General features: G+C 41.6%; 1 protein-coding gene across 1 annotated transcript in view; it reads right to left on the bottom strand.

Moving 5' to 3' along the window:
- Positions 1-22,913, bottom strand: part of rbms3 (RNA binding motif, single stranded interacting protein) — a 277,321-nt gene that overhangs the window by 217,260 nt on the left and 37,148 nt on the right. The window contains exon 2 of the mRNA XM_054763521.1: positions 10,140-10,297. Within this exon, the coding sequence (XP_054619496.1) occupies positions 10,140-10,297 (158 nt within the window). The remainder of the gene's footprint in view (positions 1-10,139; positions 10,298-22,913) is intronic.

The following is a 22,913-nucleotide window of genomic DNA, read 5'->3' as shown; positions in this document are numbered from 1 at the left end:
CACACACACACCAATCAGTGGATTGTCACTCTTCAGTAGATAAACAGGCCATATTGGTAATAGGGATCCTTATTCTCTAGTGCAACACAACAGGAAACACGTGCAATGTTTGTTCACACTGAGACGCACTTGAGAATGAGCACACAACATGGAACAGGATTGCTTCCTTGATCAGGGAACATGCAGGGATTGCAGTGGTTCTGTATCTGTCGAGCTAAAATTAGAAGGGCTTTGACAAATACCATTCAGCTGACATGATGCATTGATATAATATGTTGATTTTGGCATCTCCGTGTGGAGTTTGCATGTTCTCCCCGTGTGTGCGTGGGTTTTCTCCGGGTACTCCGGTTTCTTCCCACATTCCAAAAACATGCACTTTAGGTTAACTGGTGACTCTAAATGGTCCATAGGTATGAAAGTGTGAATGGTTGTTTGTCTATATGTGCCCTGCGATTGGCTGGGTGCTATCAGGGTGTACCCCGCCTCTCGCCTGAAGTCAGCTGGGATAGGCTCCAGCATACCCGCGACTCCAGTGAGGACAAGCGGCATAGAAGATGGGTGGATGTTTTGCGAAATTCATTCACCACAAGCCAGGGGTGATTTATAAATATGTGACAATACAGGTCAAATGTACAGCATTCATGTACTACTGTTAGAAAGCCCACGATGTTTGTTTCTTTTTGTTTTTATGTGTCACACAAATGTTTTTTCATCAGGCGAGATTCCGCAGTTTGTTCGGGGGTGCTTCCACGCACCGTAGTTGTGTGCTGTGAGACGCAAAAATTAGTTTGGCTACGAGCAATCTGGCCTCAAAATTTGCAGTAAGGTTGACGTAGACGCAGCTTGAAGAAGCTCCGCTGTGAGTCCAATTCCATCTGTTTCATTAATCATCTTACATTATCATTCATTAGTGGAGAGTCTCTATTTAGGGCTTAAAACGTAGTGTTTTGAGTGGAAAAATGGCATTTGAAGAGAGAAGGGGGGGTTCTGTTGACTCCGAAATTGGAGGAGAATGTCAACATCAAGCTAGCAAGAGGGTTTGGAGGGGAGGAGTGAGCCGTGTGTCAAAAATAGACATTTTTACTTGGAGTATAACGTAACCATTACGTGAAAAGCGGGGGATCTACTGGACAGTAATAACATTTCTATAAAGGAAGTTCTTAATTAAGAGATGGTTCATTTCCTTTCCAATGTACAATAATGCAAGAATGAGATGAAAAGGTATGAGGAAGGAGGCTGCAGGGTCTTCCCCGTAATGGAGACATACAGGTGAAAGTGCGATGTGCATGAATGGCGTGGTGTGCAGCTGGAGACAACCCTGCTGGCAACTCCTTGGCCTCAGTGCCAGGCAGGCCTGAGGGAGGCTTTGATGTGACAGAGGCAGTCCCTGTGAAGTGCAGGTTTAACACTGTGATGCTGTAGCCGGGATGCAGGGCCTATCTCGACTAATCCTATCCTATCACTCTCCCAGCCGCTTATTTCTGACTCTGCTGGCCCTCGGCCCGTCTCCCTCCTCATCCATCTTCCCCCCATCTCTTGCTTTGGCTCCTCTGTCTCGCTGCTATTATATCTGTAACATGTCCTGTTGTATCCTTCATGCCATTTTATTCAGTGGCAACCCCAGGCCCATCCTTGTCAAGCCATAGTAGATCAGCACCAACATGACGCTCATTTGTTTGACAGCCGTCTAAATGTTTCAAAACAGACGTTGGGCTTAAAGTTCCCACATTTTGTGGAAGGCAGCTGGAATGCCAGACTCCATTACTGAATGTATAAGAAATAGTCCAGATATGTTCCATTTCTACCAGCAGGATTGGATCTGCGTGGGTAGAAGGTGAGTTGGCCAGAATCACAACTTAGGTTAGGATGGGTGAAAAACTCAGACCTTGATAAAAATACATTTTAAAAATGGTTATACAATCTATGGAACCTTGGTGCGCACCTGACAAGCTGCTAACAGCCTTTTGGTTTACATGCGTAAACCTTTAGACGCCCAATATAAGATCACCTGGCATTGTCTGGCCGGACTGTTTAAGGAATTACTCTAATTTCCATCCCTCCATCCCTCCATCCATCCATCCATCCATCCGTTTTCTTCCTCTTATCCAGGTCAAGGGGGCATCAGTGTCAGTAGGGAAGCCCAGACTTCCTGGTCTTCGGCCACTTCTTACAGTTCCCCTGGAGGAAACCGCGGTGTTTCCAGGCCAGCTGAGAGACTCAATCCCTACAGCGTGTCCTAAGCTCTACCCCAGGGCCACCTCCTGGCTGGGCATGCCTGGAACACCTCACCAGGGAGGTGTCCAGGAGGCATCCTGACTAGATGCCCAAGCCACCTCAACTGGCTCTTCTACTACTTTGAGCTTCTCCCGGATGACAGAGCTCTTGAGGTGAGTCCAGCCACCCTACAGAGGAAACTCATTTTGGCCACTTGTATCTGCAATCTTGCTCTTTGTGTCACCACCCACAGCTTGCAACCATACGCGAGTGTGGGAACGTAGATTGACCTGTAACTTGAGAGCTATGCCTTCTGGCTCAGCTCTCTTTTGACCTTGATGGTCCAGTCCTGCGTCGATCCGCCTGTTGATCTGACACTCCATCCTTCCCTCACTTGTCAACAAAAGATCCCGAGATACTTGATCTCCACCTGGGGCAAGACCTCACTCCTAACCTGAAACAATCCAGTTTGCCAACTGAGGACCATGGCCTCAGATTTAGAAGAGTCTCGCCCCAGAAGATTCACACTCAGCTGCGTTCCATGTCTCAAGAACCAGGTTTGACTGCCGAGGACCAGGTTACCCAGGTTGAAATTGGCATGTAAAATTGCTAATGTCAACAGCGAGGGCATATATGGGATTTTCAATGTAAATTAGCATTAGCAACATTTGTTTAAATGCATTCCGTTTGTTGATTGTCAGAAAGAAATCATTTTGTATCTTATTAAGCCATAATTGGCGTGCTTTATTTCTGTATGTTTAGTTTTACAGCGCTTCAAAGCAAAGACTGTGAAATGGAACTCAACCGTTGTCTCTATTGAGAGGCTGTTGTCAATCCAAATAATAGCAGGAGCAAAATAGGAAACCTTTACACCTCACTTTTCAATAAAAATAAGATACACTGAGAAATTTGAGTTCCAGCGGGATTTCGCTGCCGAGTGGCCCAACCACTCCTCAGAAGCGAGTCACAACTATTTCCTGTACGTTACCCACAACCTCCCACACTGTATATTACAGAGGAATCATTAGGCAGGGATGTTACATATCAAAACTGTTTTCTTAGCAATAGAGTAAAAAGACCAACATTTCTATTGCGTGTGTGTGTTTGGTCTCGCCAAGAACTACGAGTCTGGGCCAGAATACCTTTGCTCTCACTTCTTCTAGCCCTTGTCAGTTTGTTTTTAAACAGAACACGGCAGCTGTGATTACCAGGCAACAAGTGTCAACATTGGACCTTTGAGAGTCATTAGGAATAATCCGACTCTGTTGAGTAGACAGGCCTCAGCAACATAAAAACAGGTGGTCCCAGGGTCAACCCTTGCTTCACTCCCTTCCAGTCCCTCTGCTTAGCATACTTCATGCATTCCTTGTCCAACCATCATTCTGCCAACACACACGGGAGAGGTTATCTGGGCAATTGGTGGTGATTAGCCCTTGATTTGGCTCGCCTAGTCCTTTTGATCAGGCGCTGCCATGGAGGCGAAAGCCATTGTGATTGAGGGCACAGCTGTGGATCGGGAATTGGGTGAGGAGAAATAAAGGGATGGGTGGGAGGAGCCAAATGAGAAGAAGTAATGACCGTGTTTGGGGAGGTTGCATGCAATGTTCCATGTGCTATGCATCTGTGTCAATCCACATGAAAGTCTAGCCCTGTCTACCTTTGAACATTTAGTCTAACTACCTGATTAAACCCATGTTTACATTCCTCAGACAGGACTGCATAGTAAGATTTAAAAAATGGACTTAATCACTGTTTGGTTTGATGGCTTGGAAGGTCTGTTTACCCTGCAGAGTTTTGGAGCTGCTTTCCCTTTGCGAGCCGAGTTTACCTATTGGCATCAAAGATCTTTGGTTTGGACTGGACTAACGTTGAGCTTTGGTTTGGACCAGTGCCTCGACCTGGCTGGTTAGGCTGAGGAATTTCTCTCACAGAAGCAGCTGGTCTATCAGTCTATCCATCCAATCATAGCCAGGGAAGTAAGAGGGCCTCTTACTATTTGGCTGCACACACAAGAAAATCCACTCTCCAGTCCGCTGGCTTGTTTTTAGCCCAATATATCAGACTGAAACTCCATCCAGCAGAGTAAAACAAAGATTAAGCCGACACCAAATCTGTTTAATTGCTCGTTCCACCACAACTGTTTAAGTAATTCTAAACATTGTGGGAATTTAGTAGTTTTAGTGTCCTCTTAACACTTCTCTTACGATAAGCATTTCTATCAGACAAACCTTGACTTTTGAAATTCAGATAATACTACATTAAAATAGCCAACAAAAATTCTATGAACATTTTTAGAGGAAAAAATGACCTAGTGTCTGACAAAAGTAGACGTTTCTGCAATCAACATGTGATCTGAAAAGCACGAGGCCATCGAATCTTGAAATTAAAACACAAATAAATATACAGTAATCCCTTGTGTATCACAGTTAATTGATTCCAGACCTGACCGCAATAAGTGAATTTACGAAAAGTAGGATTTCTTCTTAACAAATGGAATATTTTCATAGTCATGAAATTAAAAACCTGTTTACGATATTCTAAATCAATTTTTTTAACATTAGAGCCATCTAGACATGACATAACACCCATATAGTCCCATTTGCATTCCTATTACTCAATACAGTATATAAAATCAGAGAAAATTTACAGTTTACCTTGTAGGGTGAGCAGAATCTTTGGCGGACAGGAAGTGAAGTCAAGGTTCAGAGTTGAGTTTTAGCTTGTTGTGGTTGTAACAGTAGTGTTAGTATTACTACAATTATTATTATTTCAATATTATTGTGTCTGTTGTAAGAATTTACCAGTGCAATAAAAGCCTGTTGTTTTGGCAATCAGGTGTGGTGCTGGTCTCCCTGAACAATTACTGACATCTAGTGACCAATGTGGAATACTACTTTCACAAGTTGAATGGTGATCTTAATGGCTTAGGGAGCAATGTTCGATCTGCAATGTAGCGAGGGAAGACAGTATGCAACAGTGATAAAAATGGTGTTAGGCAGCTGTGTTAGAACCAAAAATGTTTTGCACTTGAAAAAAAATTGAAAATGAAAATTCAACTTTTGAGGCTGAATTTTGAGGAAACTTCAACGATCTTGAGGATTATGGAACAAAAAAGTCAAGTGGTAGACCCCAAAAAAATGTCACCGGCTCTGGGCCAGAGGATCTGATTGGCTGTGCCTCAAGACACGGGACCGTCCTCGGTCCAGATGAAGGTTGTTCCTGGTGCCGAGGGCAGTCTAATAACCAGACAGCATCTGGGAGAGAAGGGTTTTAGGAGCCTTGTCGTCTCCTTCAACACCACAAAATTGACTATCTGGAATTTGCAAGAGCACCAAACACGGGACATTGAAAAGTGGAAGAAAAATGTATTCTCTGATGATAAAAAATGTAACCTTGATGGTCCTGGTGGCTTCCAACGTTACTGGCATGACAAGGAGATCCCACCTGAGATGTTTATTTCTATTTTAGGAGGGTTTCAGGGTTTTTTGAGCTATGGTCTTGAATTCTTGATCAGCTGATGAACAGCCCATTTCACTTTAATGGTTGTTTGCAATAAATTGCTTCCTCAAAACTTTTTTTGTTTTACTCCCATTTCTTCTTTTTGCATTTTGAAGCACTACTTAGAACCTCCTTAAGATCCAACAGTGTCGCAATTTTTCAACTGGTCTTAAAATTTTGATCAGGGGTCGTTCATTAAGAACACAATTGGACCCATGCAGTTTTATAATAACGAGACACGCTAACTGGAAACTGTATGCAAACCAAGGCAGAGACGTTAACCGAAAAACATGCCAACCGGAGCGTACGCTAACCGAGGTTCCACTGTCCTGTCTTTGCTTGGTAGGGCTGCTGGATTTTCCACCACAAAAAAACAACAAGAACACATCTTGCCTTCATATGCACACTTGGTAGAGGTAATTATCTTTATGTAATAGTTAAGAATATAATCATTTTTTTCCACTGAGATCCATGTGAAATGATAATATCAACTAATTGCTGGGTTTCAACCACGTGACCTAGAGCAGATGGGGGGGGGGGGGGGGGGGGGGGTAAGCATAAGACACGGCTGCATACACACCCAGTATGTTGGAGATGAAAACGAATAACAGTGCATGTCAGTGAATTTATGCCCTCCGAATGTGTGCGTGTACATAGCGTGACATAAAATAGTTGAAAACAAGCCAGTCAAAGCAGAGAAAGCTTATCTCAGCGTCAGACATCATAAACAGTTTGTGTTCTTACACCAAATCACTCTGCATGAATACATTCTTGTATCCTTCATTGTTCTGCTGCACTGATTGAGCTCCGTAGTCAATTTTCAGCCAGATTTTACGCACTATTTCCGGGCTGCTAGAAGCTAGCAAGCCTCACTTCCAAGCTCTCCGTGGAGCGTCGTTCCTTCTAGGTTCACATTTTCGAGTTCCAAACTGTTTTAACTCTGATTTTAGTATAAATTGTGCTCCTCGTTGCTCACTGTAAACTGGAACGTGTTTACTCGGCTCCAGTGGACGAGAGCCGCAGCTGGTTTGCAAACGCCCAAAAAGGTCTCTGTGTGCCCTTTTGCTCCGATTTCACATGACGTCTGGTTTGGAATGGGCTTGTTTGACACCATCTCTTTGAGGTGGGGCTGACAACGACCGGATGTGACATCATGTGAAACCCAGCAGTAATAGCAGACGTGCAGTACGCAAAGTAGTAAAGATGTTTGGATTATATGAGGTGCCTTTAATACATAATTTAGAGATGGAAAGGTCTTTACTTCCGAGCAGGACGGGTGAACTTTGGGAGGTTAATGAAAATGTGCCAAGATTGTGGCAGTGAAAAATTACAGTACATAACACAGGGGGTCCAACCACAGTTTAAATGCTTTTTTGGCAGCTTTCAGGCGGTGTGCAACACCCTCCGAAGCAACAGCATGGCCTGCTGTCAAGAATGAATCAGTGTGGCGGCATTGGTACGCATGCAATCCAGATAGTGGCGACCCGGGACTGCAAGGTCTACTTTTCACTCCAAGTATGTGATGCAACAAATCCTTGCCGAACAATCGGCTTCCCTCACAATGATGTACACACAGACACACGCACACACATTTTCTCAAAAGGGCAGACAAGCTCATGATACTGATAAGAAAAACAGCTTAGCCAGCTAATAAAACAGAATTCTGCTTAATATCCTAAAACCACAGAGCCATTTTTAGTCAGCGTTTATGTCGAACACGGTACAGCTGACAGCATGGGATATATAGTCTGTTAGAAGTGCTATTTCTGACAGCAGAATTTGACCTTTCGTGGAATGCTTCCACCCGCTTGCCACCGGAACACTGTATGGCTAATTAGCTTCAGTGGCATTGAATTTTTACTGGCACAGTACACCTCGGGCAACCTTGGGGGCACTTTGACAGGAAATAAACATACCCAGAAAGATGGATGGGGATGGGAGAATGAGGAGGAACTACTATGAGGTTCCACCGGACGACAGCAGGGCAAATCCAGGACATTCAAGTGAAAAACCAAATGCAAACGGAAAAATATTAACACTCCTGGCTAATTATAAAAGACGGCGTTCATGAGTTGCGCTAAAAATATTCTACCAAGTTAAAAATGGACTGTATTGTACAATTTGTAGCACCCGTTCCACTCCATGTTTGTCACCATTTGCCTTTTATCAACAGGACTTACAGTCAAACATTGCTTTTCGAATGCCCCAGTTTTTGTATGATTCTGTTTTTGACAAAAATGTTTGGAGTCAATGTTGTCTTATTTTGCCTCGATTGGTGTACCCCGCGTCTCGCCCAAAGACAGCTGGGATTTTTTGCTGATGTGTGACCTGTATCTGAATTTTTTCCATGTCAGAGTGAACAGTACAATTCTGATTTTTTTTCGTACGTAGATATAAACCCGATATTTATCCGATGTACTGCAGCCGTAGGTACTCAGTTGTAGGCAAAAGTATCTTGTAATGAGAAAATGATCAACAACAAGCGGCTCACCTGGCTCCGACATGCCCTCTGAACTGGTATTAATAAATGAATGCATGTAAAACTATGATTATTCTTTCATCCATCCATCTCCTTCCGCTTATCCGAGGTTGGGTCGCAGGGGCAGCAGCCTAAGACAAGAAACCCAGACTTCTCTCTATACTTCGTCCAGCTCCTCCCGGTGGATCCCGAGGCGTCTCCAACGTTTCCTAGGTCTTCCCGAGGCGTACCTTGAACACCTCCGTAGGGAGGCGTCCTGGAGGCCTCCCAACCAGGTGCCCGAGCCACCTCATCTGGTTCCCCTCAATGCAAAGGCACAGCATCTCTACTCCCAGATGACAGTGCTTGTCAACCTATTTCTAAAAGGGAGAGCTCAGCCACCCCACGGAGAAAACTCATTTCGGCCGCTTGTACCCACGATCTTATCCTTTCGGTCACTACCCAAAGCTCATGACCAAAGGTAAATTGAGAGCTTTGCTTTTCGGCTCATCTCCGTCTTTACCACAATGGCCGATGCAGAGTCAACTTCACTTCCCGACCCGGAGGCCATCTTTTGCCTTTTCCGAGTGGGAACCATAGACTCGGACTTGGAGGTGTTGATTCTCATCTCAGCTGCTATAATCATTTATAAAAAATATTTGTTTTGTTCATATATTTGGGTATCTGGAATAGATGAACTGAATTTATTTCCTATGGGAATAAAATGCTGACCTTTTGGAACAAATGAACAATAAGGTACCACTGTGATTAATTTTTGTACGTCTTATTACTACCAGCGGGTAACTTGCTTTTACATCCATGTGACAATCAGGGATGATAAAACGCTACCCTTATGGTGGTACCCATTTGAACAGGCATTCCCATTATTACCTCAAATTGTGAACAAACTGGAGTTTGACCTGCGTCCCAGAACATATTGTGGTCTGTGTCAATAAGAAGAATTATTGCTTGACTTATGACATGGCCGCTGGGAGCGTGACCGAGTATACTGGACAGCATGTTCCCATCTCCAAAGCATTGCTGTATAATTGGAGACACTGAGCCAGGACATTTCTGGAAATATGACCAAGAAAGGATTATGCAACCAGACATGTATGAGGCCTGCATTTCACAATCCTTGCCCCCATTAATGATCTTGACCCCTTCTTCGGAATAATAAATGTCCAATGGATCCAAATAGGTCTGCTGGTATGTATGTGCTGTGTTTTATATGAGGGACTCTGACTGTGTTACAGCTTTATGAGGTCTTGGGCTGCCATTCCTGTGGGAGATGGTCCAGCCTGGGCTTTCTTTACTAGCTTTGTGCAGGCAGGAGTGTGTGATTTCTCTATCAAGCACATTTGCGAATCTCTAAAATTCGTAACAAATAATTGGTGACAGTGTAATAGGGTACGGCACAAGATTGAACATGACCTTTTATTATTTTCTATTGTACGCGACCTTTTGTGATTTTGTTCTTTGGTGATTGCACTTTAGTTGGCTCAAATTGGCATTCTGAGAGCCTAATTACATCCTGTGATGAAAAACAGCAACGAGTTTCTTCTACTACAAAAGATAGCACGGGCAGATGAAACACATAATGGCATGTTCATCTCCACTACATGGTTTGACTCTTGCTATTTGATCTACAGGAGGATTGAAAAGTAGGGATGGCATCAAAACTTGATCTCATATCGGTCTCGTGCCAATTTTGTCGTACTTTCTTGTATGGATGTTTCGGCCTCATAGAAATGTGCAGCTTTCGAAATTGTCTTCTTGCTCTTGATATGTTGGTTATGATTTGTTTAAATAACTTTTGTTTGAGGGAAGAGCAGCTGCCTATACCGCTATCGGTAATGAAGTGCTGGACAATATCGGTGTATCGGTAAGAAAGGCGGTATCGAGCATCTCTACGTTTCACTGTGAGGGCAAGAAGTCTGTATATACTGGAAGTGTTCGAAGTACTCACGGTTGGCAGAGCTTGATGAGGTCCTGGTCCGTAGTCCCAGGTGGCAGGCCTCGGATGTACAAGTTGGTCTTACTCAGCTGCTCCGCCCCTCCCTGGCTGCAGCTGTTAGTGCTGGGGCTGGGAGGAGCCATGGGGTGAGGGGGTGGAGCATAGGGCTGCTGAGAATAAAAGGGAAATATTTTATATTAATTAATTAGATTGCACCAATAACTTGCACAAAAAAATGAACATAAAGCCAGCGGATGGTGTGATGATACACGTTAACACCATGCAAATTTAAATCCAATAAATCATGCGATCAAATTTGTGCAGAGTTGTGCTCTTCACTCACACTGCTGCAGTTTTACGCTTAATTTCATGCACTAGCATCCTGCATAGCTAAAAAAGGCATATTACAGTCAAACCTCGACTTTCATATGCCTTTGTTTTTGTCAAAAATGTATAAAAACCAAGGCAAATTTTAGCAAACATGTGCTACATACTAGTTCTGTACTCTATTGTTACACAAAATCGAGAGCCCAAACAAAGCATCCGAAGCTTTGCTGACTCACTGTGCATTTTATATTGTGTGTGACTGCAAAATAACCCACCATGGGGTCAAAGAAAGTTGGGACTGTCAGCAATTTGATAAAGAAGGTGAGAAACACCGATACTAGGTCAATTCAGGCTGGCTAGCTTTTTATGGGCCTGCCAGAGAAGCACACCCCATCCTAGTAGTCGCCATACTTATCTATTTTTTTTTTAATTTGCGTATGTTATACAGATGTTTACACCACTCATTTCCTTTCCGATCCGATACTAGGTCGATTCAGGCTGGCTAGATTTTTATGGGCCTGCCAGCAAGGCGCAGCCCATCCTATTATCCAACATACTTATTATAGAATGTTTTGCTTTTTTCGTCTACATATGTTATGTAGTGATGTGCGATACCACTGATTTCCTTTAAAATTCAGGCTGGTCTCGGCAATACCGATCCAATACTTTATGCAAATACAGCTCTAAAGTATATTGAGGTAGCGGTGTGATTAACAATATAGCCAAGCTAATACCTGTATATAACAAAAAACAGACGACAAAATCATATAAAATAGGTGAAAATGGCGTTTCAAAAAAGAAAATAAGTAGAATAATAAAGCCTTTAATTCAGTAATTATTAAGAACCACTATAACAATGAAAACTAATTCACATATGCCTCCTTTTACGATCAGGCATAGTTTCAGCAGGCTGTGTGCTGCTGCGGTTACGCATTACACACTCACCCCGGCGCAAGAAAAAGTAGTTCCCACCAATCATTTAGACAAGATCGCGATAATTTTGTTGCATTCCACGGTGGTTCTATTAATGATCTACATTACATCAAATGACTGACGTATCAAAGTATTGATATTTTGATTTGGGAATCTTTTGATTTGAGATTTTAAAGTGTAAGCATCTGTTATTGAGGTATCTAAGTCGGTATTGATTCGCACATAAGTATTGAATTCAATTTTGCCGGGATGTACGGGAAGTCTGCATCAATGATAAGGCCCATCCATCATTTATAATGATTCTGCAGTGTTTTCTTATGTAAAACTATCAATATTCTCTAGAAAATTTATTTTTTTTAAATATTTGAGTATCCTATGGGAAAAAAATCCAACAGTTTTCGTACGTTACGGTTTTCATCTGACCTTGTGGAACAAATTCATGCCAAAATAACAAGGTACCACAAACTACAGTCACGGTGCCAACGCAAAAACGACAGCACGTAACGGGTAAGTAAGCACTACAACCAGTATATAGAATAACAAACAACAATTCCGTGAACTCGAAACATGTAAGTTTAGCAGCTTTTTACAAAACATGTGATGCAACGCATGCTGGGAAACCAGACGCTCAAGTTGCTCGCATTGACAAGCAACAGACTCGTGCGTCCGTTGATGCTTGTTGACAAGTTAGTCACGAGTCTCGTTTGGGATCTGGATTTGTATCCAACGCGTATTTTTCTTCAAAAACATTGCACCAATTCCAATCTGTTTTCAAGGTTTCCACTGCATGTTGAAATAATGGCTTCTTCCTGCTCACTGCTCATAGCCTCAAAACCAATTCCATTCCGCTGCCACGGCTCTCACCACCGAAAGGTCCGACATCTTGATGCGGCAATCTTCTCCGAACTATTTCATAAATATCCCCGCCCTGAATGTCTCGTTTTGATATCACCTCCGTCCTCCAAACTGTATTGAATATGCAATCCCCGTTTTGATGCGCTTGTTGTGCGGTTAGTGTGGATTTATGCTATAAATCTATAAAGCTATTTATATCGATATTGTGGTGGGACGATGCATTGCAAAACACCCCCGCTCTGCAATAATGGAAGTGGATGGAAATAGAAAGGGAAGTCACATGACTAAATATCACCTCTAGTTAACCAAGTTAACTCATTCTCCCCCCCCTGAGAAAACCACACTAACCCCCATCCAGTGCCTGAAACACACAAACTCACACACCATTAGCCCTCCCCACATGTTAACAGTAGTTGCCAGAGCATGGTTGAATTTATGCACTATTTTAAGCGTGTGTGTGTGTGTGTGTGTGTGTGTGCAATGCCAGCGTGTCGCCTCCAAGTCCTCAGACAAAGTACCGGGGTGCACGGAGCGTGAAGAGGGAGCCATGTCCATCAATGGATGGCCAATTACCATGCTGAGCTAAGTGGAACTAATGGCCAGCCACTCACAGGGCTGGACACACACAGACTGGACCAACATTTTGTTTTGTGCCCCCAACACAGGCCTCTCTAACCTGGCAACCTCCTACCCTATCAGTGACATGTTGGAATTCATTTGGTGGGTTCGTACACACGCAGTTATCACTTGATTTGATTTTGCTGACTCGCCGTCCATTGGCGCCCACAGCGGTGGTTGTCGGGTTACGTACCAGTTCCTTTTCCAGACTGTGGTGATCATTTTAAAACAGGAGAATAATTCCTAACCTTTACTGTGTGGCTTATTGGAGGGATGTCGAAGAGGCAGGAGGGCAAATAAAACAATAATTAGACAATTAGTTATTACTGTCCCTTTCATAGGAGCAGATGCTTTTTCCTCGATGGTCGTGATAGTCGAACGTTTAATTCCAAAATATTGCCAGGTGTTTCTACTTTCTCAGGGCTATGATGTTAAATTTCACTCCCATGGTGCTGGTTTTTCCTTTACTGAAAGAGCATTCACTATGAAGTGCAAAAAGTGAATTAATGAGTGAATTGATTTTAATTTATGCCGCATAGCTTTGAATGAGGCACAGGCATTAGGTTTACGAACCAAATTAGGTTTTTAATTAATTGATGGGAGCAGCACCTATATATTAACTTCTCCTTGGTATCTTTACTTATTCTAACATATTTAATTTCATATTTATTATTAATATTTAGTCTCATTTCATTTTTATTCTCCGTTTTAACATGTTTTTCTTTTTTCCTTTAAAAGTGCAAGCTACATACAGTCACTTTTTCCTGTCGCTGTTTTTTTTCCCCCTCATATTTGCTTATTATTACAGTGAAACCTCAGTTAGCATATTTTTCGGTTTATGTTAAAAATGTACGCAAACGTTTTGCTTAGGGGACAATATGGCGTGCATCTTGTCGTGTTATTAATACACTGTGTGAGTCCAACTGTTCGTAACGTATTTTTTAACATCCTTGTTAGTATACACAGTACACACCGGAAGTCATTGTCGTTGTCCCCAATCTATGACATCAGCGGTTGACTCTAGTTCTTTGCTAAGTAACACAGCTACGCCTCAAGTCTGTCTGATTTCGGCTGCAGAATAACCCAAATAAAGTTGCCTGCATTTTGATTAAAAAAAAAAAGGGAGAAATAACTTGTAGCAAAACACAAAAGGTGGTGTTCGTGTTGATCTTTCCACCTCATTGCATCACATCTTCATTAAAAGGTAAAAGTAACATGAAATGTTGATTTATACGCTTTTCCTAATTGTTTTCTGCATGTAAAACTATGATTGTAAACCTAAAAAAAACGGTTTTGTGTTAACATTTTGAGAATTGTGGCGTAACCGTTAGTTAGCCAATGATGTCAACCAATGAAGACGTCATAGACGGGCGAAGAAACTGGCTCAGGGTTCCCGTTTCCTTGTATTAGTAAGCTAATACGCAGCTAAAAAGGATGTTTTGTGATAAAAACATTAAGAACACAGTTGGAATCATGCAGTGTATTAATGACAACACAAGACGTTCGTTCGCCTTATTGTACGCTAACCCGGTGTTGCCAACTTGGCGACTTTGTCGCTAAATCTGGTGACATATTTTCAACAAACCCAGCAACTTTTTCTGGCGACGTTGGAGAGTTTTCTGGTATTTGGGGACTTAAAAGTGAAAGCACGTATTGTTCTGCAGTTCCTTTTCTCACTGAGCAGCAGCGGGTGCTGCCGAGAGGTCCGCCCTGCCCTAAAGCAGTCACAAGCCATCAGTGCACAGTCAGCTTCCGCGGCACACAGCATGGTGGAGCTCTACGCATCCATGAATCACGCATGCGTGAGGCGTGCCGCCACCATTGTGGATCTCGCCCTGTTTTACAGACTGGGACTTAAACCATAAATGTTTCTTAATCATTAAATGACTACCCATTTCACGCAAGCCTCATTCGGACTCGGTCACTTACCTGTCAGCGTGTGATCAAGTAATTAGTAGTCCTAACTGCAAAATAATAAGTGGAGGCCGGATGTAATTATTACGCTGTCTACACTTTGAGAGGCATTGGTCGAGATGAAATATTCCAATTAATTTTATTTTGATGAAGTGATGAGCAATTTTAAATGAACAAACCAAGCATCGAGTTTATTTGTAGTTCTAAACGTAATTAAGGTTTTTACTCACTCGTTGGTCTCTTCTTCAAGGTTATACTTTCTTCTTACACCATTTGCAACGTCATACACAAATAATACGCAAATTAACCAATGACATCATCGAGCCACTTCTAGGACAGCCCATAGCTGCTTTTCTTTCTGAAGAGTTGGCAACAGTCTGCTAACCGGGAAACGTACGCAAACCGAGGCAACATACACTAACCAAGGTGACACTGCAGTTTATTTTTTAACACCTTTTCCTTCTTTAATTTTCTCCATCGCTACAAAAGCTATCTATCCATTGTTGCATCCTCTTTTTTCTTGAATTACAAAATGGTGACACAAACACAGGAAGTGACCAACAAAATGAATTATGTGAATGAATTCTAAGTAATAGATATGGAGAAGGGGTAGGATTACATAAGATCTGCTTCTTCCTACTCCCTTTCGTCCATGTAGAATTGTGCAAATGTAGTAGTACTTGCATTGCATAGCTAATATTCGACAGCATGCTGTTTGGCAGGAACATATTTGCACACGAGCTGCAACCTCTGCACAAAGTTGCTGCCAGTGCTGAAAGTTAATTGAAAGCGTTTCCCTTCTTTCTCACGCTTTCTTTGTTTTCGCCCCACTAATAAGCTCGACCCTCGTCCTCCTCCTCTTCCTCCCAGGGCTCCAGCCTTGGCTTGCATCCCGGGCTTTGGAATTCATGTGTCCCCGCCCTATCGATTTGCTTTAATTTTTTTTTTTTTCTTAAGGTCAGAAGCTGAAATCTTACACAATGAGGCACTGAGGGTCAAGATCAGTCCATTACTTACATTGCTGGGTGAGCGGCAAAGGGCAAGGTTATCAAAGGTTAAAGAAAAAGACTTGAAAGCGTCCCCTGGGATCAGGAATGCAATGAACAGGTCCAACATGATCTCATGGGGCAGCATGCGTTATGAACAGCATTTTTTAAGCCTTTGGTAGAACACGGTTTTGTATCAATAAATGGATTTTATGATAAGACCTTGTGTCGTTGTGGGGAGACATTTTTGCTGACGCCTATGTGCAGGTTAAGAGGTTAGCAAAACACAAGGAAGCTCTTTTACAGGAACTGCAAGTCCATATTTTGTTAAAAGCAAATGAGGAAATATGCTATGTGTTGGATGATAATCAAAGTTAGAGAAAAACCCAATTAGACGCAAACCCACAACTACCTGTTTGCGTCTCCCCCAATGGTGGCCAGCAGGGCCTCAACGCTAACCAAAACACTGACCTACAATCAATTTAGAACCTAAATTACTGCATTTGTTCCATGAAATTGTATTAATATATTCCCAACAGTCTATTATCTTCATTTTGTCTTGTTTCTCTTGGCTGCACTGCTTCCAGTACGTACTGTATGTGTATTATTTTGTCCAAACAGATTTCAGCTTCTGTGTGTTGCCATGTCAATCTAATCTGCCCAGGACCTTCAGAATAAGTACTGCTGGCTGACATGACTTAAACACTATTCACTCATTCAATACCAAAAATGAAGTTATACGTTTTTATAAACCCAAACGCCCAATCCCACCAGCGTATGTCGTCGTTTATGCATTTTTTTTGTGAGAGAGGCGAAAACAGGGGATGATGCAACTCTCCACTAATGGATTTCAATTCAGAGCAATATCAAGCCACAAAAACGGCCACAAGGTGGCAGAAGTGCGTTTGATAAGAGCTCGGCGTAGATGTTTTGCATGTGAAAAAAAAAAAGAAAAAAATCACACATGACAGGAAGGAGGAAGTGAGAGAGCGTGGGGGAGTGTAGCGTGCAGAAAGTTACGCATTGTAGGGAAATTGGAACGCGCGCACACGCGTGCACACAGTTCAGCTCCAAATGTGAAAATTGTAAATAGTTCATGGTGCGATATTTGTAAATAAATTCTTATTTTGATGTAAAACAACCCCTTTTTTGTGTTTATGTTGGTGTAGTTGTTTAGATAGTTGAGCTGTCACAAAAGCAAAAAAAGTGAAAGTTATGCTCGAAATGTATCTTTTCCACAAAAAGCTCTTCTCTAGTCAGGAACTGATATTTTCCTGAAAGTTACGTAAAAAAACGAATAAAAAATTGCTGTTTTGTGGTTGACTCTGGCCTATTATTAGTCGGAACATATTAAAAGACAAGTCATGTAGTATTCTGATCACTAGGTGTCATACTGAGACATCACCTTACCTTAACAGTGCATGAAGTCAGCCATAGCATGTCCGACATGACTGAGTGAAACAAAGTCCTCACATTCCATGTGGAAGTGGTACGTTTTAGACTTCCGACTTTGTCCTTCTTCCCCACTCTGGTTGAGACACTTAAGTTTAAAAGAAATAAATTGGAGTCTAACTAGTTAGCTCGTTAGCTTGCTATTGTTTAAGCTGCGGCCGTCTCGTGTCCCTGCTGTGATTCCGTAGCCTGTGCATTAGAGTTGAGCAAAGGAGTGTAAAGGCGATTATAGTGTTGTTATACTGCATCATGTCTACAAGACTCATATTTAGAAAGTTACAGCTTTTCTATGCTGTAACTTCGAAAACATTCCATTTCCTAATATTACATCCTACCGTGCGGAAACTGACTTATCGCGGTCGGGTCTGAAACCGCGGATAAATGAGGGACAACTGTATATGATACCTGTGTGGATTTAGAAATGTGGTATTTTAGACAACAGCGTTGTTTAATTAGGACACTAATGTGTCTACCTTGGAGACTGTAGCTGCTGCGTCAGCCACCGACTAACTAAATACACACATGATTTTCAGTTTAGTACAATTCATTTGTGAATACAATTATGGAGTTTTGGTGTTAAAATATGGCTTTTTGATACATTTCTACACACTGGGATGCGTCCAGGAATCAATGTCATGAGACTGTTAGTGGATCAGAGTCACGTCTGTCAGGCAAGAATTATTGAATAACTACAGCCTTCATGTGTTAGAATGGGGAAATTAATACAGCAATTTTTGGAAGGGAATTTCAAGAGGAGAGGAGATGGATTTAGAGACAAGAGAGGGGGTGGGAAAGACAAAGAAAGGACAGAATGGGAGAGATTGAGAGCGAGTGAGTGTGAGAGAATTGCTAGTTATGACACTTCAAAACTCTCCGGGGGGTAAATGAGAAAAACCTCCATTCTCTCGTCTCCCCACCCAGCTGTGACACGCTGTTACAGAGGCTTACTGGGGGATTCAATTTGCCGCACTGTATTTTAGACGAGCGGAATGCCAGGCACAATTTAGTGCGCTGGCTGTGCAGGGAGGGTGTGGGGGGGCAGTGGTGGTTCAGAGCTTCTGTCACATGCTCAGGGAGTGTTGATGAGCGTGTTAAGTGAGGATGATAAATCTAGTCCATTTTATGTATCGGCTGAGCTGTATAGTCGCAGGACCACATGACGGGAAACAATTTACTTTTTAATGTACTTGTTTTTGTCACATTGCGGACCAGCTGTGCGTATTTATTTGCATGTTTATGTGACTACAATGCAAGTTCATTCTTACCATTTATCTCCAGTATGTGTCAATGTGTGACGCACGGTCAGTAGTGGAGGCAGGTGAGGGGTTAACAAAAAAATAAAACCATAGTAATCATAAGTAATAATAATAAATAGGAAAAATAAATACAAAAATAATGTGTTGTAAATGTATTTTGTGTTATTGTAATCATTTTTAATCGTTTAAGTAAAAAAATTCTGAATTTCCCAAATTGCTGAATTCCTCAAATAATCCCTTTCTTTATCTCAGGCAATGCCTGTTACGACGGAGTATTAAAATATTCTCTGATTTTGAGAATAAAGTCGTACATTTACGACAAAGTCGTAAATTTATTAGAAAAAAATCGTAATATTACAAGAATAAAGTCCTACAATGTACGAGAATCAATCATCATTCATGAGGAAAAAAAAAACAGCTTTATGTTACAGGCATTGCCTGAACAGCTATGAAAAGGGGGGGGACTTCTGTGACATTTGGTCTCAGGCATGTGGAGGGGGCGGGGTGCTTTACTGGTCTGCTTTGCTGCCACGTTATAAATAAAAGCTTGCCTGAAGCAAGAGGAAAGTTTTAGTTAGAGCTGTGCTCTATTTTCCCTCTGATACGTTTGACACAATTACACGTAATATTACAACTTTCTCGTAAATTTACGACTTTATTCTTGTAATATGACTTTTTTTTCCTCGCAAACGTACGACTTTTTCATCATAAATTTAAGACTTTATTCTTGTAATATGACTTTTCTCGCAAATGTACGACTTTATTCTTGTAATATGACTTTTTTTCCTCGCAAACGTACGACTTTTCCCTGTAAATTTACAACTTTATTCTTGTCATATGACTTTTCTCGCAAACGTACGACTTTTCCTCGCAAATGTACGACTTTTTTCTTGTGATATTATGACTTTTTTTCCTCGCAAATGTACGAGTTTTCCTCGTAAATTTACGACTTCATTCTTGTAATATTATGACTTTTTTTCTCGCAAATGTACGAGTTTTCCTCGCAAATGTACGACTTTTTTCTTGTGATATTATGACTTTTTTTCCTCGCAAACGTACGAGTTTTCATTGTAAATTTACGACTTTATTCTTGTAATATTATGACTTTTTTCCTCGCAAACGTAGGAGTTTTCCTCATAAATTTACGACTTTATTCTTGTAATATTATGACTTTTTTTCCTCGCAAATGTACGAGTTTTCCTCGTAAATTTACGACTTTATTCTTGTAATATTATGACTTTTTTTTTCCTCGCAAACGTACGAGTTTTCCTCGTAAATTTACGACTTTATTCTTGTAATATGACTTTTTTTTCTCGCAAACGTACGACGTTATTCTTGTAAATGTATGACTTTATTCTGGAAATCTCGGATTGTTATTTTTTTAATGTGGCCCTCATACTCCGCCGTACAATGCCAAAGGAAAGTGAGTTCTGTTAGGTTTTTCAGTGAGGACTGATCTTCCAAGCAGTACTGTAATCGCGGAAGTGGGTAAACTTTGTGCAGCCCAAAAATGGCGCGTGGAACCCGGCCAAAAACGGCGTGTGAAGATTCATTACGCACACCCAGCAAGGCTTTGTGGAAGGTGGGGAAGTCTAGCGGGGGAAGGGGCTTCATGCAGCCTGGAAATGGTGCGTGGAGCCCAGCCAGAACGGCCTCTGTTTCTTCTGGTCTGGGCATTGAAACAAGGAATTGAAATGTAAAAAAAAAAAATACAAAAATTGAACAATCTGAGGACAATCGCATCGTTAGTCCCAGTTCCGATCAATGCTCCAGACTCGATGCCCAACCCCAGACAAGCCCCCCCCTCCCAATCCCTAGATAAATACCGTGTACTCTTATAATTCCAGCTTTTTCCTCGGATGTCAACACGTGCTGGCTCACACACATACACAACAGAAACCTGCCACAAAATATGACAAGCAGTGTCCTTCAATTGTGGGGGGCGCGGGGGGGCTTTTCAGCTTGTGTGCTAAATGAATTCATGCTGGCAAAGTCTGTGCAAAGACTCTTAAAAGACAAACACATTGCCAGAGGCATCCCGTCCAAACTGCCAGCGCTAACAGCTCGCGTGGCGCTCAATTCACAGCAGCTTTTGGAAACACAAGAACAACACAAATCCCCCTTTACGTTCTGAATAGCACCTTCCAAACCTTTAGCACCAAAAACAGGTGTTTTGAGAATCCTTGTTGCTTCTCAAAACCATGAAAGAGGAAGAAACCGCCGCTATTGTCTTATCCTTTTGTCTCCGGTTTTATGCGTCTGTTGAGGTAAACCTTTTGCCAGAGGTGTGGATGGTAAATCATCCTCTACTCACCAGGGAATGCTACGCTTCTGATCCCAAGGCCAAATGTACTCCATCAGGAAGAGACGGAGGGCTTGGAGCAATGAAAAACAAGACTCAGGGAACGGTATTATAATGCAGCTGAAGGTGTGAACATGTGCTGTAGGTCTCCACCAAAGTGAATAACAAAGAGAAAGCAAGGGAGAAAAGGACAGTCAACTGGCCGCCTTTTTCTGTAAAAACTACACACTACCGCAAACCACTGCAAAAACACTTTCTATTATGAACTTATCCAGATTCAACCCCCAATAAAAAAAAAACATTTTTTTAGTATGATTTGGACGTAGTTCTTTTTTTTTTTCCTCCCATTTTTTCAGTTTTTTTTTTAAATGTTCAAAAAAAAAAAAAATCTATAAATTTGGGACTTTATTCCCATAATATTAGAACTTTTTCCCGCAACCTAATTTTCAAAAAATGTCCACTTTTTTGTTGCTTTGTTTATCATAACATTCCATTTTTTTTAAATGTATTTTTTATTATTTTAATTTTATGCTACTAAAATTACATTATTTTTCCTCACAATAGTATTCTCGTAAAATTAATATTTTTCTCAGATTACATCTTTTTTCTCTTAATATTTTCACTTTATTCTTTTAAAATGACTGCTGATTTTTCCTTTTTTTCCCTTCTTAAATTATATTTTTAGTGTGTGCAGTGTGCCAATCAAAAAAAACAGCCACGGGCCACAATTTGGACACCCCTGATCTAAGAGATACGCTGTGTACTGTAAATGTCTTATTCATACTTCGGTCCAGTTCAGAGTTTTGGTGTTTGTGACCAATCGTACGACATCAGGGCCAGCAAAGCCTTTTCTGCTTCAGAAGAACTGGCCTACAACTTAAATTATAGTATTTGTTCAATGAAATTCTATTAATTTATCCCCAAAAGTCTTATTATTTCCATGTAGTAACGCGTGTGTCTTGGCTGTACTGCTAATGTGTATGGTAGATGTTTTGGTCCAATCAGATTTCAGCTTCTACGTGTTGCCATGTCAATGTAATCTTCTGTCTGACACTCAAAAGTTCCCGGTGTGCTTGAACGGATCATCACACAAACAGCGCAGCACTTCCTTAATCCTGCTCCGACACAAAATAAAAGAGACAGACATGGTGGTATTCATCGTTATGTGAGTTATATGACCAAATAAGTGAGTTTTTAATTTTTTCTCCCCTATATAAAAGTCAGTCTGTTAGACACTTCCACTGGAAAGTCTTCCAGGCCAGTGCATGAGTGATATATTGAATATTTTTTTAATATTTTGTCATGTTAGATAAATATTGATGGATATTGTAGTGAAGAGTTGTTTAGAGATGATGTATTCAAAGATCAGGGTTTGTTGCTTTAATAAAACAGTGAAACCTTGGTTAGCGTCATTAATCCGTTCTGGTGGGTCCAAATCTGCACGGAAACATACTCTAACCAAACCAATTTTTTCCCCATAAGAAATAATGCAAATCCAATTAATCTGTACCAGACACCCAAAATTGTGTCCCTTCAGTCCCCGCTGAAGGCCCGGGTACGAAATGCAACGGCCACTGTTTGCGCCACTACCTGGCATCTCAACGTGGGCCAAAAATAGCATCCCTCCATAATATATGATTAGACCAGATTGCCTGCAAAGAGCGTGGGTAACTATACGGGAAGAGCCAAAATGAAACTCGATGGGCGTAAATATTTGGGCTGATTTGTCATCATTAGAGCCAGCTGGGTCTGTTTGCATGCTAGCCAGTGTGGGAGTGGAGACTGCAGTATGGATGGAGTGTGATAATGGCGGGACAGACACGCTGCGAGAAAGTACATGCGGCTTGACCCCACGGCGCTGCTTTCTGAAACCCTTATATTCCACAACGTAATGGTGTTACTGATCCCACTATTTCTCTTTTACAAGATGCCATCATGTGGTCAGTTTAATAAGGAACCACTAGCATGAGTTATAAAAACGCTGGCATCGCCTACACTTGCTGATTTTTTCATACACCTCTACTAACGGATCTTGATCGATCATGGAGGATATCGTGTACATTTAACGAAGGAAAAACTAAACAATACAATTAGTTTTAACAAAAGCTGACCTGCACAAAACGTGAGGCAGTTGTTTTCCTTT

This window comes from Dunckerocampus dactyliophorus, chromosome 20, assembly GCF_027744805.1.
Source record: "Dunckerocampus dactyliophorus isolate RoL2022-P2 chromosome 20, RoL_Ddac_1.1, whole genome shotgun sequence".
Classification (NCBI taxonomy): Eukaryota; Metazoa; Chordata; class Actinopteri; order Syngnathiformes; family Syngnathidae; genus Dunckerocampus; species Dunckerocampus dactyliophorus.
This window is presented reverse-complemented; position numbering and strand designations above follow the sequence as displayed.